The sequence below is a fragment of the Chroicocephalus ridibundus genome, chromosome 13 (genome assembly GCF_963924245.1).
Source record: "Chroicocephalus ridibundus chromosome 13, bChrRid1.1, whole genome shotgun sequence".
Taxonomy (NCBI): domain Eukaryota; kingdom Metazoa; phylum Chordata; class Aves; order Charadriiformes; family Laridae; genus Chroicocephalus; species Chroicocephalus ridibundus.
In genome coordinates this window covers 4,556,545-4,577,243 of record NC_086296.1, presented here as the reverse complement: position 1 = coordinate 4,577,243, position 20,699 = coordinate 4,556,545, and the positions used below count along the sequence as shown (strand labels likewise).

The following is a 20,699-nucleotide window of genomic DNA, read 5'->3' as shown; positions in this document are numbered from 1 at the left end:
AGTGATGGAGGGACGCAAAGATTGAACTAGGATCAGCCCAGTTCAGCTTCTCTCTCAGCCTAGAGAGAGCAAATGGAGGGCCTGCCCTGGCCAGTGGGACCAGGGAGCAGCTCACCTGGGCTCATGTCAGCTGCTTATTTCCCCCCCCCAGGACAGATCATGCCCCATTCAAGGGTTGCCTGAAGATGGGAGAGAGGGAGACCGCTGCATCCCCTCTCTTTTGCTAGGATGTAGGTGATGCAGAGCATCCGGCCCCTGAGCAGAGGCAGAAATGGGGATGTAGGAGCCCTGGGAAGCCTCAGCAGCCCCCTTGCAGCCCCCCCCGCTGTGCAGTGCCCATCAGGAGCCTTGTTTCGCAGCCCGTGCCTGGCTGCATGGCCGGCAACTGGCCAAAGCGGATGCTTGGCCCCTCCAGGTACCATGTGTCATATCTTAAAACCACCTGATCAGCCAGGCCTGATCCTGCGCCTGTGAAAGCCATCCGAATCGCTGGAAAAAATGTGTTCTGACAGGATGGAGATTTGCAGGGGAGTTGCCAAGCAACTGGCGCAGCTCTGCCGCCGCCTGCTCCTCTCCTCCCTCTGAGCAGGGAGCAGGCAGGGGATGCTGCATCCCTGCATCCCTGCATCCCTCTGCCCGGCCAGCCCAGCACTCCCTGGCCATGCCAGCCTGCCTCTGCCTGCCCAGGGAGGTACCATTGGGATAGTGTTATATTTTGAGAAAACCCACAGCAGTTTATTGTTGTTGAAACAATTATTCTATTGCCCAATGTCCCCTCCCCACCTGGGAAGGGGAACTGGGGAAAGCAAGGAAACATGAGGGTTAAAATATAAATAGACTTAATAGGATAAGACTAAATAATTAACAATAATAATAAAGAACCAGTATCGATCCCAATACTGATATAAGATATACAAGGATTGTACTCAGCCAATCATATCAGCAGGAAGCTGTGCACTCCCAGCAGGGGACAGCAAATGTGGGACACTGCGAGTGCTGCGGCTTAGGGAGGAAGGGAGAAAGCCGGTACCGGGGCAAGAAGTTCTCTGGGCCCCCACCACCAAGGAAGAGAGAGAACTTCGCAAACCTTCTGATTTATATTGAATGTGACATTCGTGGCACGAAATAATCCTGTTGGCAGCTTGGGTCAAGTGCTCAGGCCTCGCTCCTCCTCATCCCTGCATCTGGCTAACTCAAAAACACCGAGACCTTGAATCTCGCATAGCCTAGCTGACTATGAAGTAAGTATTTTCACAAATTCAGACAGTAGAGTCTTCTAAAAGTGTGCTTTTCCCAAGCATTAAAAGAGAAGTTAGTCCTGTGTCGCTCAAACCAGGACAGAAAGGCAGGGACCGCTTATGGCTTGATGGGACAGGATGCTCCTGGCCGGTAGGGATGGCCACTCCTGACCTGACCCATGGTAAATTGTCATCAGCAGCAGGGTCAGAAACAGGCTGTCTCTTCCAACCCATCTCCGAGCTGTGCAGCTTCCTTTTGAACCAGTCGCAGAAATGTGTGCTAACGCAGAGCAAAACACCCAGGAGGACTCATTATAACCCGACTTTGATCAGCGTCACCTCTGCATTTCCTTGGGAGTCGCTTCAGATTGGCACTAAGAGAAATATGCAGACCGAACCCTTGGGGTTTTCTTTTTTAAAGCTTCAATTTCAATCAACTCTTGAGTAACAACCGCCTGTTACAAAAAACAGCCGATGTCTCTCGTAAAGCCTTGGACCTGCAGTGAGGGGCATGAAGCAACGGCTGACGGGAGGGGAGGCAACTAATAGCTGCGATCTTGCAAAAGATCAGTTGCTGAGCGAGTGGCAATAAACAGCAAATCCAGCCAGCTCGTAGAAATGGCAAATGGACCAGACTGTTCAGAACAAACTGTTCCTTCTTCAGAGAAAGGCTCTGGTGCCGGCGGTAGGCTGGGAAAGCGGCTATTCTCGGCATGAAGCTGGTCTGAAATCCTGCTTCAGAAAAATGGCAGGGCAAAGACAGGGTAATTACCAGGAGACGTGTCCTAAATCAAATAAAAAGGCTGCAAGTGGCTTTGGTGGGCTGACTCTTCTCCCGGGAGGTTTGTGCTGAAGGAGCCCTGCTCTGCCTCGTCCCATGGACCTGCTTCGCTGCCGTGCCCACAGCTTTCTGCTCCAGCATCCAAACCGATGGTCGGGCAGGGAAACCCTCCTGATCCACCTCGGGTCGGCAGCCTGCGTTTGTCTGTGCACTTTGCTGTCTCATACCATCATCTCTTTAATCGGGCATTAATGTCACTGAGCCAGAAGAAGAGCAGTTGGTGCACCCAGTTTCTTGCTGTGATTGTTGTTGGAAGGGGACACCCCAGAGTGTGCAAACCTCTCCCATAAAGCCAAAACTGGGGAGACAGAAAGGTCTGGGGGTGTCCATATTGACACCATGCGAGGCTGGACCTGGGGTGCAATCCCTCCAGGCAGATTTATTTCAGTTGTCCTGCTTTCCTTGGGGCTTGTGGGCTCCCCCAGGACCTTTTGCTCCAGTGCCCAACCCAGAGATCAAGTAGCCTTCATTTGATTTGGAAAAGAAAACTAAAAGAAGATAAATGGAATGCAGATGGTGCAGAACACCCATACAGCAGTTTAATTAATTGCCTTTAAATGTTAATTCAAAATAGTTTCCCTGAGTGATCTCATATAGGCAAATCCTCAGTTGCCTTAAGCCACTTCCAGAGTGTGTTCAACTAATAAGGTATTCTTAGTCCTGATCAAGCGCAGTGCACGGGATGGTAATCAGGAATGATTAATTGGAAATAGCTCTTCTAAAACAGGCTGTACTGTGCTACCCAGCTCTGCCCAGAGCTGACGGGGAGCCTTTGGAGGGCACAGGGAAGGGACTCCCCCCGTGAAGTGCTGCTTTCTCAGCCACAGATCGCCCTCCCACCCCTCTTCCCAGTGCTCTCCAGCAAGATCTGGCACGGAGGGTTTCCAGCACGGCATCTAGATCGGCCAACAGCCTTCCCTGGAGGAGAAGGGGATCTGGGAGGTCACAGCAGGAATTTATTAGCTCGGCTTGGCCATAGCCAAGCTCTCCGCTGGACCTTCAGAGCTATTGCATTGCATATCCCGCCCCTGAGCAAGACTGCCTCCAGCTCGGGTTTTATGCTGTAAGAGGGCTGTGTCCCTCCAAAACCGCTGAGGGATCAGCAGCCCTGCTAAGAGCGTTACTTTGTGCAGCTTTGCCTAAATCACAGCGAAAATAAATCTCTGCACAGAGAACACCATTCCCGGTCAAGCAAGACCCCGTGTGACAGCAGCTTCTGCGATGGCTCTGTCCTTGACTCCTCTGTTCTCTTCTCTTGCTTGAGCTAAAATCTTCCCGCGGAGTATGAGTGCTTGCTACGTGCCAGGTTTGACCTCAGGGCAGTGAAATTTTCGGAGGTCTTTTCTTGCTTTCAGACGGCAGCACGTCCTCAGCTATTTTGCTTCTGTGTTTTCCCGCCCGCGGCGGCAGCCTTTGAGCAGTAATTCAGCACGGCATACCTGCTGCAGTCAAAGGCGTCTGGAAGTTAACACAGAGGGATGAAGCAAATCCATGTTATTAGGCTCTGCCGGAGGGGCCGAGCCTGCAGTGGAAAAGAGTTTTACTTTCCCAAAGTCAAGGCCTGGGGAACTTGCTCCTACAATGACCCTTTAAAAAATACCAAGTAATGCCACAAAGGAGTCGGTTCACTGCTGAAAATCACATTCCGCTTAGTGTCAGCAATTCAGAAGAAACCCATCTGCAGGAAATTATGATGACAATTTCCTCTCTGAGTGAAGAGAAATTACAGCTGTAATTCCTCTTCGCTGCAAGCGAGGAGGCAGCGAACAGCCTCCTCTCCCCTTATTTAATACCAATTACTCTTAAAACTTGGAGCCATGTGCCCGTAGAGACGTCTCTATCCCACGGTGCTATCTAGAGGCCGTTGCGGCGGCACTCTCAGGCTGTCAGGAAAAACATACCCAGAGGTGAAAACCAGCTACTTTTGTGCTATTTTGTTGTCTCTAATGATAGATACGCGCTTGTCATTTTTACACTGTAAATTTTCAGTGTGAGAAGGGTGGCCTGCTGCATGCTCGTAGAGTGTCTGGCATGTTTGGCTCTCATTTTGTTGCGATTTTAGGTGTCAAATGAGGAAAATAGCATCAGAAGTTTGCGGTGTTGTTTCAGATGCTGGGCACAAGAGCCTTCTCTCCCCGAAGGGTGCGTGCCAAGGAAGGGCATGCAAGAAGAAGGGGTATTTTGCGGGGGGAGAATGGCTTTGCGTTGGAAGACTAGACGGCGTGTATTTTGAAATAAACCTTTTCTGTAAGGGACAGACGGAGCAAAACTGAGGCCAGTTGCAAGAGGCTGCAGGTCTGCAACTCTTGATGTGTTTGCAGTGCTTTTAGGACCAAAAACTGGTCTTGCCCATTGAAGGCTGGTATGGTTCCCACACATATGAAGGTAACCATTCATCAGAGGAAAGAAATAAAAACCTGGGTAGGGAATGTGCTCATGGGAGGCCATTCCCAAGCCAAGTCTGACTCCCAAGCCAAGGTATCGCTTCAGGTCCACAGCATGACATCTCAGCAAAGATGGACCTTTCAGATGTCTGAATTCGGGACCTCTTCTGTAAGGTTTTGCCACTGGACTGCTGGCTGAGAAGATCTTTCCCTATCACCAGCTGCCTTAGCAGTTGTCAGCATCTTCCTGCTCCTCCCAGCGCTCCTGCTGGAGCTGACGGGAGTTTGATTATGATTTAATCCAGGCTTTTAGAGGAGGGAAAAAAGAAAGTTTTGACAGTTCCATATATAGTGCTCTGACTCACAGATTTCATGTGTCAAACACCGAAGACGGGTTAAGTAGAATTAAGTTCTGGATTTGTTATAAATAGGCATTAAGTAACATGAATTTATTACATTTGCATGAAAATATGGGCCTGATTCTTTAGCTTACCCCAGAGATTTGCTTTGACGTCGATGGGACGCTCCCAGGTAGGTGAGCTCAGATCAGAGCCAGCCCAGCTCTGGCCATCCCCTGCAGCCACCATTTAACTGGACCTGGTGAAGCGAAATCGGGAAGGATTTACGCTCCTCGCACAGATCAGAATTTGGCCCTTAAAATAGTACAAGCAGTTTTAATCAGACCCCAAATCTGCAGCTGAAGGAATAATTTCTCCATGTCAATCAGTGCTAAATGTACCTATTAGGGAAGATGGGTTAAGATTAAAATTGCATAAAAAGTCACTTTTCTTCTCTTTCTCCCAGAAGATGAAGATTTGTTGGATTCAGATGTTACAGATGATCTTGTCCTACTCTGATTACTGTTCTGCTCAGCCACAGCTTAAAGGTCCATCCAGACAATGAAGTCACCCTCACTCAGAGCAAGTCTGACAGTTGAGCATTGTTTGGGTGAAAACAGTCCCCTTTAGTGAAATAAATGCTTCTGCAATGAGTGTGACAGACACAGACTCTACCAAATCAGATCCCTCCTCAATAGGTTAATTTACTGACTTGTTCTTTGCTTAACAATTGAGAATTGGTCCATGGAGAAGGAACATAAAAAGGACAGACAATATGGGCTGTATTTTGAGGCTGGACTAGTCCAAGCCAAGGGGAACCAGGCGTTTGAGCCACCCAGTGGCATTGTTTCTGGAAAAATAATGTCCACCCCTGCAGCTCTACCTTTATTCTGAACTGGAGGTTTGGCCCTATTTCTGCTGAGGGTGAAAAGAAGCAAACCGGAGAGAAGGGATCTGCAGTGTGACACAGCCAGGGCCACCGAGACGGAGTGACAGTCTCATCCCTGGAGAGGTTGTCGTTATTATCCCACGGAGCCGTCGATCATGCAGGAACAGCATGAAAAGCTCTGGGAACTTCCTGCGGCCCCGGTGGGACCCTCAGGCTCTGCCCAGCATCGCTCTGCCCTTGGTTGCGAATTTTCTTATCTAACACCACATTCTGCTTTCTGCCGTGAAAACAATTTCCAATTAAATGCATCCTCAGAGCCTATCTGGCTGTGAATTAGCCTGGAACTTGATGGCTGGCTTGTTAGCTCATCAAAGTCTAGGGATAATGGGGAGGCGCAGCCTCAGGAGCGATGCGCTGGTTGGGGATTTTGCTCATCGCCTTGAGCTCACCACAGCCCTGCAAACTGGGACACGGATGCCCTTTGCTCACCTTCAGCAGCTCTCTATTCCCCTTCATCCCAGAGCTGAGAAAAGCAACACCGAAGCTGCAAAAGACAGCCCTGCTGCAGCCTCCAGCGCTATCTCGTGCTTCTGCCCTCTGGGGATCTCAGGGCTTGCTGAGTCCCTGGGAAGGAGCCGGCCACGCGCTCCAGCTTATGGGGAAGGGATTATCATGGCTCTTGTGATTCAGCCCACTGCTCCCGTGTGCTTTCCTGCATGGAAAAGAGAGAAGCTGGTCTGAATCCTCAATTTGTTCCCTGTATTGGTCCCCGGAGACCTTCCCCAGGTGGTGGTGTCTGGATGCTGAGGGCAATGGCAGTGATGTGGTCACTGCAGCCTCTCCAGGAGCAAAACGGATAGAAACCAGGCAGGGAGCCCACGGAGCCAGCTGCAGGGCTGGCAAGGAAGGGAGGGAACTGCAGCTCCATGTCCCCGAAGTGCTGCAGGGGATGGTTGAGCACAGGGTGCTGCTCTCTGGTTGGAGCAAAAGGCTTCAAGTCCCAGGTTATGGGACGATTGAAACACTCCAAAGAGAAGTGGGAACCAGTAAAATGAGGGTTTCTGCCTGCTGTGGACATGTGGCCAGGGAGACATCGGAGAATGCACTTGGGGGGGGGGGGGTTGGGGCGTGGAAACCCCTTTGGTCCATGTAGTATGGGCTGCCAGCACCCCCCATGCAGTTGGTGGGAGTGCCCTGGCCCCCCCCCCCCCGCTCCATCCTCCTTGGTGACGGTCCCCTTGGAGAACCCATCCACACTCCCGATGTGTTGATGCTGTCGTGGCAACCAGGCCAGTGCCTGTTCCACAGAGCCTGGGGCAAGACAGGGCCAAGGACTGGCTCCCTGTCGGACTCTCACCTCTCCTGCGCTTCCCACTGGAGCTAAGGGCTGTTCCTTGGGAATACCCAACTGCTGCTGCGGTCCCATCCCTTGGCTGGAGAGGAACCGCAGCACCCTGTGGCGGGGTGAGCAGCCTTGGGGGAGGCGGGGGAGCCCTGGGGAGCTGCTGCGGGGCTGGGGGGGACCATCTTTGGGGGGGCCATCTTTGGGGCTGAGGGCTGCGGGGTCGGCCCCAGTGCCCTCCATGGCTGCAGAGGGACAGGGGCTGAATCCAGGCGATGTCCCCAGCTCGGGCTCCCCAGGGGCTCTGCCCACCGGCACGGGGGGCCTGGCCTCACCAGGATTTCTATGGAAACCCAGGTACCGAACGGGGTGGAATAACTCAAACCATCTGTTCTTCCCCTACTTATAAACTCAATAAGAGGAGCGTGTTTCGCGATGACATCACTACAAATGCTCTCCTTTTATTCATCACGCAGCCATCTGTGACGGTTTCCTCATGTGCCAAACACGCGAGCGGGTGCTGAGGGACGGGCAGAGGGACGCAATCACCCCCTTACCCCATGTCTCATTTCTCCCCTTGGAAAGCAGGCCTGGCCCCGTGGAAGCTTCCTTGTGCCCTTCCCGAGACGTCTGCAGAGCAACCGGCGGAGTTAGCTGGCAGAAATGAGGGGCTTAAAGGTAAAAACTCAAGCGCAATCTGAAGCTGACCTTCTCCACAGGTGCTATGGAGGATCTGCCGTGGGGATCTCACCTGCAGAAATAAATGCCACAGTGGGGTGACCAGACCGGCAGTGGGGAGCCGGGCTTTCTTTTCCCAGCAAAGTGTTGGGTTGTGGTGGGTCTGTTTCTGCCTGGCCTCCTGTGCCGGTGGAGAGGCTGTGGTCTGAGATTTGGGTGTTGGGGGAGGCAGGGTTGGGGAATATGGGTCAGCTGGGGACACAGGTAGTGGTGGATCTAACTGCCACAGCTTCAGTGCCTACCTGTTAGGCGGTTTCTCAGCTAGAAGTCACCTTCCCTCAGCCAGGCACGTGAGCACTCCTGTTCCGCTCCTGGGCAAAGTCAGCTGGGCTCATTCATGTCCCCAGCATCGGTGTGTTTGATTCGGACTCACATGGTCCTCCCAGTCACGCTGGGTGATAAAATAGGTGACAACCTGCCGCCACCTGCCCTCCCCGCTGCTGGAGGTCTGCGCCCTGTCCTGGAATTGAGGTGCTGGCTGGGGCTCGGTGGTCAACGGTCAGTGCGCCATCGTCAGCAGGCACTGATTTTGGTTGCTGTTAACACCTCCTTGCCCTGGGGGGTGGTGGTAGCACGGGGGTGGGTTACCCAAGAGCAAAGCACCCGTTGGACTTTGCTCTGAAGTGGATCCGAAGTGCTCATGGAGTTGGTTTGTGTGGCTCAGTGTTTCGGGTGGTAAAGAATATCTTGGGTGGAAGCGAAGAGCTGAAAGTGGTGACAAACAGCTGGAGGTGGTGGTGCCATTAAACCGCTCCCCTGTGTCCAGCTCTGCTGTCTGCTGCTGCTGGTCGTGTTTCCTCAAGTGACCAAACTCTCCCTCTCTGTGGCAGCGGGGGCGGCCCTCTTTGAGGAGGAAGCTTTCGGACTTCCCCGTGAAGGAGCAAGAAAAATTGGCTGAAGCCGATTTCAGGAGACTGCAGAAACAGTTTCAGATAGCAGCGGAGAAGAGGAGATCTTATGGTGCCAACGTGAGGCAGCAAATGCAGGCTCAGGAGTGAGTGCAGCTTCGCTCTTCTGCATTGTGCTTGGAAAGTTCCTCCATGCCGAGATCTGGGGAGCCTGGTGCTGAGGTGGGGAGGGGTAAGGACCCGCTCCGGCATTGCAGGTGGGCTGTGCTAGATGTCATTTGTTGTTCTGTTTTTACAGAAAAGAAATAGCGTCGCTGACTCAAGAACACCAAGAGGTGTCATTAACACTGAGCCAGATCACGTCTCCGAGAAATGCAATGCTGGATGACAGAAATTGTATGGACGTCCAATGCCTCTTGCAGACCAAGTATCAGTATGATTCTCTGATTAGAGACAGAAAAGCCCTGTTAGCTGACCTGGACAACCAGGTAAGAGCATCTGGACCGTCCCCTGGCTCTGGCTGAGCATGGTAGAGCAGAGCAGAGTCACAGAGTGAGTCCTCCTTGATGCAAAATGCATATAATTCAGGACTTGGAATATAATGCTGCCTCCTGGCAAAAGACACATGACAATGACAAATGGGTAGAGCCAGGCCCCCATTCAAGTCAGCAGCACTGGCTGGAAGAGTAAGGTCTGACTCTGAACCTTGTTGTCCCACCGGTCTCTGTAGCTCCTCTTTGATGGCACACACCTGCCTGGGGTCACACAACATCCCTTTGCTTTTCTCTTGACTTTTTTTTTTCCTCCTGAAAAAGAGGCAAAAATGTAACTTTTTTAGTTGTGCTGCCTGAGACACGGCAAATAGAGGAGCAGCAACATCTGAGGGATGTACCATCGCTTCTCCTGAGGATAGCCTGGTCAGATTTGGTCAACGGTGGGCTGGGAGGCCAAGGGAAACCCAGTGCTACTGAAGTGACAGGTCCCTGCAGCTTTCTGCTCTGGACAAGCCACCCATGACAGAAGTCAGGAAACATGTTCGGGTAGTTTAGAGTTGCTAGAGGTGCTGCAGAGCTTTCCACAACAGGGTGAGCTTTCGATCAGGGGTCGCTTGGCTGAGTCATACCTCTCCCACCTGCCCCCGGCTTCGTTGTTCTCCAACTGCTTCATTCTTCTCGTGGATTTATTTCCTCTGGCAGCTCCCCACTTCTGGCAGAAGTTTTCCTCCACTCATTCCCAGGGAGGATTGCACAGATCCCTGTCTGACCAGCACAATACCACCATGAAAAAACCATCCTCGTTGCCTCTTCCACTCTACGCAGAGTGCTGCTCTGCCTTGTTCAACACTTGCCGAATTTCTCTCCAGACACAGCTGCGTTTCCTTCGTGACACGAAAATAAACCCATTCGTAGTTACAGTTTATGTTCCTGCGTGTGCAGGATGGGATCCTTTGGGATTAAAGCTGCTTTTATAACTGTGAGCTCATTAATGACATGGTTGCTGTAGTTCAGGTCAACAGAGGGTATTTTCTTTGGCTAAGTGTCCTGACAAGAGTCCAGACTGTAGGGGTGGAGGTTAAACGTTCCTTTTTTTTTTTTTTTTTTTTTTCTCTGTGTGTGCAGATACTAGAGCTGGAAAAAAAGATTGTGAGGGAAAACCAGATAGCAGCCAAGGTGAAGCAAGCGAACAGTAGCAAGCAGCTGCAGAAGCGGATTGAGACGCTGGAGATGCATCTAAACAATGTAAGCAAATGTTTTGCAGATCTTTGGAGACCATGTGAAGGACTACACTGGGACCCGTGTGCCAAACGCTTTTTGGTCAGGACAAAAGATAATGGTGCAAATGCATTTGGTTGACGCAAGCTGCATAAAGGACCTGGCTTGTTCCCCTGGCCTGATTGCTCCCAGAATATCTCAAAGGCTCCTTCAAGCTTGGTGACCCAAATGCAGCACTTGTGCCGTGCCAAGAAGCCTGAAGGTCTGCACCTGTTTTAATGACAAAACCGAGCTGCCTGAAGCCACCTTGCCTTTGACAGTGCTAGCTCCAGGTCTCTGCCGTGATCGGCCTAGCCTACTGTCGCCTCCCCTGTCTTGGGGAGGAGGATAGTGCAGAACCAACTTAAAATCTCTTGGGCTGTGTTTGTCCCAGCCCTGGTCAAGGTCTTTCAGCAGAGACCTGACCCCCCGAGTTCTGCACCAGCTTCAAACTTTTTGCTTCCCTCTCCCCAGGTCACCGTCCATTTCAATACCATCCTGACCAGAAATAACAAGCTTCGAGAAGAGATTGAAAACCTGCGAATCCGGAAAGCTACTTTGGATAACTTCTACTTGAAGCTCCATAAGAAGCTGGATCAGCAGTGGAGAAGGATGAACACTGCCGTTGAGCAATCCACGCAAGCCTACGAGCAGCGGTACATGGCCTTGTGAACCCTCTGTGTCAAACTCGGCACCAACGGACGATGCTAGTGATGAGTACTGATGTAAAGAGAGACCAATTGCAACTTCAGAGAGAGGATTCACTGCTCTTGTCTAGAGCTGGGTGCTAAGGGTTACGTGCCTGGTCAGTGCAGGGAGGCTGGTATCTCCAAGGTAATTTACTCCACCTATCCTAGACGTTTCTCAGGATCAGGTGAATTGCCCCATGGAGAAGTCTCTTTCTTCTGAGTCCCACCTGAGCCTGCATGGGGAGATGCAGCAGACCTGGGGCACTGGCCAGCCAGCTCCAGTCAAAGTAAGCCTGGCTGCCACAGTTGGGTGCTGTGTCTGAGTACAAAACCCACCAAGAGCTACGTTAGCTGCTCCTGCTGGCCTTGGGCTAACACAGCTGCATCTGGATGAGAGCTGGGCAACGTGCACAGCATCATGGAGGCTTTGCTAGGTCAGGTACAGAGATGCTTGGGAATGGCCAGGAATACAATTCCTTGTACCTAAGCATGGTGTAACCTGCTGGTTTCCGTGTGCAGGATGGAGGCTCTGGCAAGGTTTTCTGCCATGAACGAAAGGCACAGCAAAGACACTGTCCAGTACAATGTCGAGCTGCAGGAGCGGGAGCGTGTTCTTGACCAGGAGACCAAACTGAAAAGCTTCACGCTCACCAGATTTACCGATCGCTCTGAACTGGAAGAACAGGCCAAAAAGAAAAAAGGTATCAGATGAGAGAAATCACGTGCAACTGGGACCGCAAACCAGGAGTCTGCAGGGTTGGCGAGGGGGCTGCTTATAGCACTGCGCCCCAAAGGCAGGACCTCTCCCCTGCCCGCGGGCTCCTTCCCCCACCCTTTGTCCTATAGAAGAAAAGGATGAACAGTGATAACCAAGTGAGGACGCCCAAAACCATGGGTCTTGGGGGTGTCCTTGGGGAAGAGGGAGGGACAGGGAGACAGGGAGCTCCCCTATGTGAAACCTTGGCTCCTTTTATCCTCGTGGGGATGGATCCAACTGTGTTTGCCCCATTCCCATGATGACAGTGAGCTCCCTGCTTAGTTTCCAGGTGAAATTAAGACATCCTCTGCCCCTCTGGTGCTGTTCCCCCCTGCCCCGAGCTCCCTGCCAAATCCCACAGCAGCCGCAGGGGAAGTCTCTGTAAATGGCAGCCTGCAGGTACATGCACAGCCTGGATTCTCTGTCTCACCCTCAGCCTTGAAGGCAGCCCAGCGGGCCAAGCAGAGCCAAGGGGAGAGCTTTGAGAGCCGGGAGGTGGCTTACAAGCGCCTGCTGGAGCTGGCAGAGGACGGGGACATTGACCGGCTGCTGAATGGCTTCATCGAAAAGGAGGAGAAGAACTTTGCCTGCTTCAGCTACGCCACCGAGCTGAACAACGAGATGGAGAAGATGCAGCAGAAGATCAAAAACCTCCAGGTCTGTTCCAGGCTCTTCACCTCTCCCCTTTCTCAGCTGGGGTGCTTTTGGGCTGGGGTGGGTTTTTCCTCTCCCGTGTGTTCAGCATCACTGCCCACATCAGAGCCCAGCTCACAGCCTGCCACACGGGTGGGATTAGGGGAACGCAAAAATATAACTCCCATAGAAAAATGCTGCGTTCTCAAAGCTAAAAGTGTCTCAATGCTGCCACCGTGTACCCAGCAAAAATACTGCAGCATCCAGGAGGGCCAAGAGCTGCCTCTGTTGAGCGTGGGGCTGCCTGGAGCGAAAAGTGCTGTGGGGTCATCACCTACCCTCCTGGCCTGGGGACAGTGGTCGCCAAAGAGGTCAAGTGGGTTGTCCCTGCTCCCAGGGTGGAGAGATGGTCCCCCAGCCTCTGTTAGGCACGTCTGGTGGGCATTCAGCCAGCAGCCCCTCCATGTGCTTGTATTTAAACAGGACGAAATTACGTCCCTCATGACGGACCAGGAATATGCAGAGAGCAGCAGCCTTCACGTCGTGCGGGAGCTGGAGGTATGGCGGCTGGGATTTCCCTCTCCAAGGGCAGCAGACCCCTGGCTGTCCCGGCATGTGTCCTGAGGAGTCTGGTCCTGTCAAAGCTGCTCTGGCCAACAGCTGTAGAGGCACGGGCAGAAAAGGGCCCTGCATCGGCTTCGGCAGCCCTTTCTCCCAGTGCGTGGTGAGAAGGTGACTGCGGGGCTCCTGCTAGCCCTGGTCCTCCAGTGCCTGGGGCCTCATCTGCGACATGGGGAGCTTGGGATCCCCTTCATAGAGCCTTTCCCCTGCAGGGATGGAAGCATCCCACAGTCTCTCCTGGGATATCTCCAGTGTCCGGACTGGAACTGGCCAGCACTGCGGGGGGAGGGAGAGCAGGGGGCTGGTGTGACACCTAGCAAAAACTCTGCTAATAGGAAAAACTAACGGAAACCACTGAGGAAGCCAACTGGTATGAAGACCGATGCAAAGAGAGCAGCAAAGTCCTGGGCCGGCTCAAATCTGGCATGGAGGCCCTGTTCAAAGACATCAACTGCGATGCTACGGACATAATGAAGCAGCTCGGAGAAAACGGGCAGGTCACGGATCTGAACCTGATGCAGTTTTTTGGTGGGTCAGAGCTGCCCATCTTCCCCTGCCACAATGCCCAGACCTTCTGTGCCCATTACCCACTCGCACTGTGTTTTAATCAGTGGTTTTTTTCCCCTGCCCCGTCATGCAGGGGTGTCCCTAATGTGAATTTGAGGTGCCAAATTCCCAGCAAATTCAGGAGCTAACCTGGCTGTATAAACATCCCAGCGGACCCCCAAGCCCTCATTTTGGCTCTGGGTGTGGGACCCAGCCTTGGGCCCTTGCCCTTGGGGAGGCAGGCTGCCCGACGGCACTGCCTCGGGGAAATCGATGGATCCCGGGCTCAGCAAACAATTGGGGGTGGATTTATCATGGAATGGTTAGAGTTGGAAGGGACATTGAGGATCATGTAGTTCCAACCCCCCTGCCCTGGGCAGGGACACCTCCCACCAGCCCAGGTTGCTCCAAGCCCCGTCCAGCCTGGCCTTGAACCCCTCCAGGGATGGGGCAGCCACAGCTTCTCTGGGCAACCTGGGCCAGGGGCTCACCGCCCTCAGAGTAAAGGTGGAGGGGTGCAGGGACCCGGTGCGGGGGCCCTGTGGGACAGCGCTCCCTCCCACCCAGGTCTTGTGGAGAAGAAGACCAATGAGCTCCTGCTGATGGAGTCCGTCCTGCGCTACACCTCAGCGGATGGCTCGCTTTCAACCCCGTCCTTCACCAACCCACTGCTGGATGGCGCCGGGCTCCTCCGGCTGATGGATCGGGGCCGGCTCTGCCCGCCGCCCCCCACCCTGGACGGCACCATCGACGCCATCGACGCTGGTGAGTGTGGGAGGTGGGAGGGAGGGGCCGTGGCTGCGCAGCCAGCCAATCCGCAGTTCCCCCCTGCCTGCCCGGCCAATCCCCCGCTGGCAGCTCCCCTCCCCAGCCAATCCCAGCCAGCCTGCCCCACCCTGCCGGGTATATAAGGCCCACGGCGCTGTGCGTGACAGGGCGGCCATTTTCTTGGGCAGTGGAGGTGCCGCTGGACCATGACCAGCTGCGCCAGCTGATTCTCCAGAGCCAGGAGAAGGAGCAGGGCAACGCCGCAGGCACGGGCAAGAAGGGGAGGAATAGCGTCAAGGTGTGATAGCCCGGCGGGAACAAGTTAAATAAACAGTTTCACTTTTGAGCTCCCCCTCTGCTTTTTCGTCCCGGCTCTCTCGTTCCAGCTCCCTTCCCCTCTGGAAGGAGCCCAACACCTTCTGCAGGCTTCAAAAGCTCGCTGGGTGATATTTCGGCATGTCTTCACCTGCTGCTGACAGCAGCCGCAGCCAGGGCTGGGAACAGCTGCTCTATGGTGAGGTGCTGTCCCCATTGCACAACCCAATGTGCTTCCCACAGCTGGGAATTGCATGGCTGACAGGGAGGAGAGGGGGACCACGGTCCCAGTCCTGCACCGTGCCTGCCCTGAGGGGTCTGGGGAGGGTATGAGGGGACACAGGGAGGGTATGGGGGGATGCAGATGGGATGGGTGCACTTGCTGGGTGTTCCCTGCTAAGGTGGGAGAAGCAGGCAGGCATAAAGAAAGGCTGCGCTCGCTCCTGGTCCTGGGCTGGTGGGACCAGATGGCTGCTAGCCACAGCCCACTGTGAAATGGCCTGTTTGGGGCTGGGAAATGGCAGGGCAGAGGCATCCGAGAGCAGGTGAGGGTGATGTGCGTTGGGGCTGGGAGGCTGGGGGCAGTGGGGTCTGGGATGGGTCTGGGGGCTCCCGCTGGGAACAGATGCATTGCGCAGACACACGACACAAACCCAAGCACCACTCACACCAGCAGCTGGATTTCCTCTCGCCAAAAGGCAGTTTAATGTGGAGGCCATTCATGTGTTTCCCAGGGGGAGAGGCAAAGGGAACCGTCCTTCCAACCTAGAGAGAGGCGATCTCACGGTGCCAGCCCCGGCGCCAAGCATGGGCTAGTCCTTCTCTTCGCCATGCGTAATGACATGGACAAGGTTTTTGTAATCCAGGTTGCCAGACATGTCTGGGGGGAAGGCTGCAAACATCTGATCGATCTGCCAGGAAAAAGCCAGGGTGAAAAGGCAGCACAGAAGGGGTTTGTGGCTGGGGCTGGGAGGAGGGATGGGGTTTCTGTTGGGATGGAGGGCACGGGAGGCTGGCAGAGGGTGGGAAGGAGCTCGTACCTCTTCCTGGGAAAACCTCTCGCCCTGCGTCATCAGCATTTCTTTGATGCTGCAAACAAGAGAGCGTGGTAAGCACTGGGGGGGGGCTCGGTGGGGATGCCCACCCTCCCACCCCAAGCACCCCTGCACTCACTAGGCGGATTTCAGGCCTTTTCCCTCTGGATCAAACACCTTGAATGCATTCAGGATCGTCTCCTCCGGGTCAGCACCTGCAGATGACACAGCCACGGCCGTCGGAGGAGGAAGCCAGCTGCAGCCTCCTGCTTCCCCCAGCCTTTGGGGGGAAGACGGGGGGTGCACTGGGAAGCAGGGAGCCCATGGGAACGCCAACCCTGCAGCTGGGACCTCAAGCACAGGTGGTAGCATGTAGAGGAGCAGATGTAGGGTTGTGGTGTGCCGACAAAGCAGGTGGTGTCGCCACCACCATGGCATCCGGCGTCTATCTAATCTTTTGGGTGTATTTATAGAGCTCCAGGCACAGGCCCTTGGGGCCGCGTAGCCTCCTGGAGATCTGCGGGGAGGCTGCATGCCTTGGGTTGCGTCAGTGCTACAGGGTGCAGCCGGATGGGGCTGTTGGGTCAAAGTCACTCTGTAACCACTCACCTGGAAGGGTGACGGAGACCCCAGGAGTTGAGTGGCTTTCCCAGGTGGGACAGGATATTGTTGGTGGTGTGGGTGCCCACAAACACCCGCCCCCCAGTCTCCCCAGGTGACCTCTCACCCTTGAGTTTCTCCCCAAACATGGTGAGGAACACTGTGAAGTTGATTGGGCCGGGTGCCTCCTTTATCATCTCATCGATCTCCTCGTTTTTCACATTCAGGCGCCCTAGGAGAGAGCAACGTTTGGTGAATCGTTTGCCCATGTCTGGCTGCAAATGTGTGCAGACCTCTGGGCTCTGCTCTATGTGCCGGCGGCTAAAAGACACACCAGGGGGGCCTTCCCATGGAGGTTTTTTTCCACCCAAGGGAAGCAGCACAGTCCTGGGGAGGCACTTCTGACAAGGAACGGCAGTAGCAGAAGTGAGGAAGGGAGAATCATGTGCTAGCAGAGGACAGGTGAGCTGGACATCTCCAGCTCTAGTTTCTCGGGCTCCAGGATCACAGAAGAGAGGGCTGCAAAGGGCTGAGCTGCACTGCTTCCTTCCCTTGCCACACTGCCCCATGGATCAGCCAGCTTCAGCCCTCCTTGGAAGATGTTTTGGGCCAAAACCATGAGTGCTGTGGTCCCCCCAAGTCCCCAGTGTCAGAAGTGAACAGGACTGAATGCCTACATCCTTTTGCCTGAGGTTGGTTGTCTTTGGGACTTTCTGTCCCCGTTACTGGTTTGTGCTGGCCTCCGTGATGCAAGAGCCAAGCTCACAACTTCACAGCTTCCCACAAATCCTGTAAATCCCCCTAATGCCCATAAACCCAGGGATGCCGTGGGATGGGCACAGCCAGGTGCTTCTTAGCACGTGAGGAGACAGGGAGCATTTGGCTGTCTATGATCCAGGAGCTGGCTTTTCTCTCGTACCTGCGGGATTAAACACCCGCTGCTACAGCAGCAGCTCCGAGTCACCCCGCGTGGGATCTCACCGGCTAACAGAAGCGGTTTCAGATCAGGAGGTTTTCCGCAAAACAGGAGATCTGGTTAACCACTGGGGCTTGGCTAAGTGGAGGCTCACAGCTGGTTTCTCACTGAATAGGTCTAACGTCGTCAAAGTTGTTGGGGAGGGGAGGGTCCTAAAAGGGGGCTCACCAAGTGCAGCAAACGTGTCTCTCAGATCCGCCTTGTCGATGAAGCCATCCCGGTTCTGATCCATGATGGTGAATGCCTGGAAGCACAGGAGGAGAGCAGGGAGCTCAGGGATCGCTGTTGGCCTTTGCAAAGGCTTTAGTACTGTCCTCCCTTCGACTTGGGTGGGACAAGGGCACTTTGAGCCCTGCCTGGGATGGGGCTTCAGAGGCCCTCGCCCAGTGAGGGAGCAACAACTCAATCCAGCAGCAATCCTGGCTCCTGTGCCCTTGGGCAGTGCAGGGTGACGGCTTCCTACGGCAGCCCAAGCCCTAATGCCCTACAGACCCTCTGCCTTGGACAAAGTCCTCTCGCCAAGTGGGGAGGGCAGTCTGAGCCATCAGCTCCCCCAACTGGGACCAGTTATCCCTGTAACTGGGATCTACAAAGGACCGTGTGCCAGCCGTGCAGGGTATGAGTCGTGAAGAGCTCCTGGCACAGCAGGTGGGAGCTGGCTGGGAGATGTTCTCCTGCTCTCCTGGATGCTGCCGGCTCCTCTGCGGAGTGCAGGCTCCTGGGAAGCTTCGAGGCAATGCCATATTTAACAATGTCACCAAGTTCTTATTTGCGCTTTTAAAATAAAATGACTCAAAACCGGGCAAGCTGCCTCTTGTTGCAAACCAGCTGTCACCGATCTGAAAGTGCTGAGGAAAGAGCTGAAGGTCACATCGCGTCAAGGACCCTCGGTCATTTCTACCAAACCCACCTACCTCTTTGAATTCCTGGATCTGGGCCTGCTCGAACATGGAGAAGACGTTGGAATTAGCACCTTCAATCCTCTTCTTGGCTTTCTTGGGTGCCTGCAGGGGTTCAAGTATGTATCACTAACTCACTGGCTTTTTATGGTGTGGAATAAAAACATGAAACTACCCTATTCTTAGTTGTGAGTCCTTCAGGGTAGCTCTGAGCTGCTGCTGCTGCCGCTGCACTTGGGTGCTTGGTGGTTTTCCATTGCTCAGGAGCTCTGGGCACACGCAACCCTCCAAGATACTGAGGGACGTTAGGATTCCTGCTTAAATTACAGCTTCATCTTTGCTTTCGTGAGGAATTTAGGCAAATAGGTCTGAGGAAAGATGAGTTGGGAAATCACTTCCCCACCAAAGGCTACGGCAGGTAAAAGGATCGGCACTGGGGCGAGTGCTGCTGGGAGGGCTGCTGAGGTTGCACGCAAGGGCTGTAGTTGGTAGGTGCTTCCTTGCCTTTCTGAGCCTCTCGCTAAGAACACAGCACTTATTAGGAAGTTTACTTATCTAAAAAAATCTTCGTCCTCCTGTACGGAGGCTTGAAACAAGCAGAAATGGCTTGATGCGTCTTTTGAACAGGAGCGGAGGACAGAGCCGCTCGCCCTCCCACCCTGCCCATTGTCCCTTGGTCCGGCCGCGCGCTCCGGCAGCCTTTCCCTCTGATCGGAGGGATCCAGGAGGAGGCAGAGCGGGAAGGTTTTGGGGGACACAACGGCCCTTCCTCTGGCTGCATGAAGGAAGGGAAAGCAGAAAGATAGCATTTGGACCCCAAAGTGGTCTGCGCCAGTTAGAAAGCTCTGCTGGCATGGGAGACGCCTCTCTGTTCGCCATGGGATGCTTTCAGTGCAGCCAGATGCTCCCTGGCTTGCTCTCTCCCTTTCTGGGGCAGGAGGGATCCTTGGCTGTTGCATCCCTGTTGCCTCCATCACTCTCTGCCCGTTAAAGCTACCCTGGTGAAAAAGCTAACAGATTTTGCCTTTTCCCGCCGGAGGTTCGGGCTCTCGGTACTCACCATGGCTTCCCAGAGCTGCCGATGTCGCTGTGAGAGGTGTCTCGGAGGCAGTCCCTCGCTTCCCCTGGGCTGAAACAATAAATACATCCCACTCCGGGTTAAAAATAACCCCATGCCCACTTTTGGCAGTAATAGGTAAGTTAGCCGCCCCCAACCCTGTTGTCTCTGACTTTCTCTGTCCCTCTCTCTCTAATCTGGAATAGCAGCTTGTTGTTGTCACCGGCTGACGTGACATGTGAGACAGAGAGGGTTTCAAGGTTAATGAAGTGCCAGGAGGCCCCGCAGCTCCCACACTGGAGATGCTGACCCGCAGCGGGGACTGCACCGGAGCAATCCCACCTGCGTTTGTCACTCGGGCTGCGGCTGGGCTTTTCCCCTCCTCTGGGACATGCAGGGAGGTCTTGGCCCGGGGGAACCCCTGGCTACAGTCCCCCAAGCTTTGAGACATGGATGTTTCCCCCCGGTCCTGCCAGCTGTCTTTGGGAGCCTTCATGCCCCATCACAGCGCTGGCATGGCAAAGCCAGGTGTTGCTCGTCTGCTGGAGGTGCAGGAGCCCCGCTGCCCTGGGTGCAATGGGGTCCCATCGCTTGTGATGCTCGAAGAGCAGAAGGGGCTGCCGGCCACTATGTCTCTGGACAAAGGGGACCATCCTGCCACAGCGCCAGCTCAGATGCAGCACCCCATCCGAGAGCACCGGGATGAGGCCTGAGGTGGATGCTGAGCTCCCGCAAAGGCACGAAGGGCTTCTCTGTCATGTGTCACCCCCCACCGAGGCATCTGTCACTCAGCTAAGCCAAACACTTGCTCGCCCTGGTCCCGACAAGACGTGCACGATTAACTCTCCCCATCCCAGGCGCTGGCAGCCCCATCCTGCAGCATCCAAGAGTGGTGGCACTCACACTGCCGGCCACTGCGGTCACCAGCCCGGGCACGGCACGGCTGCCCTGGCCAGAAGGAGCCACTGAGTCCGCAGGCAGGCAGGCAGCAACCCTGCAAAACCTCTGCCGGCATCTGAGACTTTTCCCTGGCACCCTCGTGGAGCAGAAACGCTGGCGATCAGGGCGGGGGGGGTTCTGTTTTGTCTTCAGTATTTTTAGCCTGTTCATTTTATCTCCCCTCCCTCTCTCCTTGCCCTGGCGGCATGGGTGTGCTGGGCTGGGAATGGTGTGGGGGGTCCAATGATGCCTGCCAGCCCCCCAGGCTCTGCCATCCCTGCACGGCTGTGGCCCAGTGGCTGGGGCGCAGGGGGCTGCTGGCATGGCTTGGCTGCCCGCACCCCTGCCCGGCATTGTCCCCTCCGTGTGCCGAGGAGGCCATCGGGAAGGGCTGGGACAGGGCTGGGAACAAAGGCGGCGTGAAACAGGATCCCTGGAGCTCTGGGCTGTGCCCAGACGCTGCCCTCGTTCCCCCAGAGGACACAAATATCATGTT

The 20,699-nt window shown here is 54.6% G+C and overlaps 2 protein-coding genes and 1 long non-coding RNA gene across 3 annotated transcripts; 1 reads left to right on the top strand and 2 right to left on the bottom strand.

Moving 5' to 3' along the window:
* Window positions 1–6,355: 6,355 nt before the first annotated feature.
* Window positions 6,356–8,042, bottom strand: LOC134522714 (uncharacterized). The gene is made up of 3 exons (XR_010073114.1): window positions 8,013–8,042; window positions 7,590–7,662; window positions 6,356–6,402 (listed from the first exon to the last, which is right to left on the bottom strand). It is a non-coding gene; the product is annotated as an uncharacterized LOC134522714 (long non-coding RNA).
* A 101-nt stretch (window positions 8,043–8,143) lies between these two features.
* On the top strand, window positions 8,144–14,687 carry CCDC63 (coiled-coil domain containing 63). Its single transcript, XM_063351333.1, has 11 exons — window positions 8,144–8,290; window positions 8,601–8,764; window positions 8,917–9,106; window positions 10,238–10,357; window positions 10,844–11,025; window positions 11,578–11,759; window positions 12,252–12,472; window positions 12,932–13,006; window positions 13,405–13,597; window positions 14,183–14,380; window positions 14,572–14,687. Exons 1-11 carry the CDS (start codon window positions 8,144–8,146, stop codon window positions 14,685–14,687), a joined length of 1,788 nt encoding a protein of 595 aa, XP_063207403.1.
* Window positions 14,688–15,375: 688 nt separating this feature from the next.
* MYL2 (myosin light chain 2) lies at window positions 15,376–19,396 on the bottom strand. The gene is made up of 7 exons (XM_063351491.1): window positions 19,268–19,396; window positions 18,223–18,312; window positions 17,477–17,552; window positions 16,460–16,564; window positions 15,872–15,947; window positions 15,739–15,787; window positions 15,376–15,609 (listed from the first exon to the last, which is right to left on the bottom strand). Exons 1-7 carry the CDS (start codon window positions 19,379–19,381, stop codon window positions 15,511–15,513), a joined length of 609 nt encoding a protein of 202 aa, XP_063207561.1. The 5' UTR covers window positions 19,382–19,396; the 3' UTR covers window positions 15,376–15,510.
* Window positions 19,397–20,699: the final 1,303 nt, after the last annotated feature.

Coding starts and splice junctions, on each gene's coding strand:
- CCDC63 (XM_063351333.1), top strand. CDS start 8,144: ATGGTCCTCCCAGTCACGCTGGGTGATAAAATAGGTGACAACCTGCCG. Junction 8,291..8,600: donor CAGTGCGCCATCGTCAGCAG/GCACTGATTTTG, acceptor TCTCTGTGGCAG/CGGGGGCGGCCCTCTTTGAG. Junction 13,007..13,404: donor ACGTCGTGCGGGAGCTGGAG/GTATGGCGGCTG, acceptor CTCTGCTAATAG/GAAAAACTAACGGAAACCAC.
- MYL2 (XM_063351491.1), bottom strand. CDS start 19,381: ATGGGGTTATTTTTAACCCGGAGTGGGATGTATTTATTGTTTCAGCCC. Junction 18,313..19,267: donor GGCAGCTCTGGGAAGCCATG/GTGAGTACCGAG, acceptor GAACCCCTGCAG/GCACCCAAGAAAGCCAAGAA. Junction 15,788..15,871: donor AAAGGCCTGAAATCCGCCTA/GTGAGTGCAGGG, acceptor TCTTGTTTGCAG/CATCAAAGAAATGCTGATGA.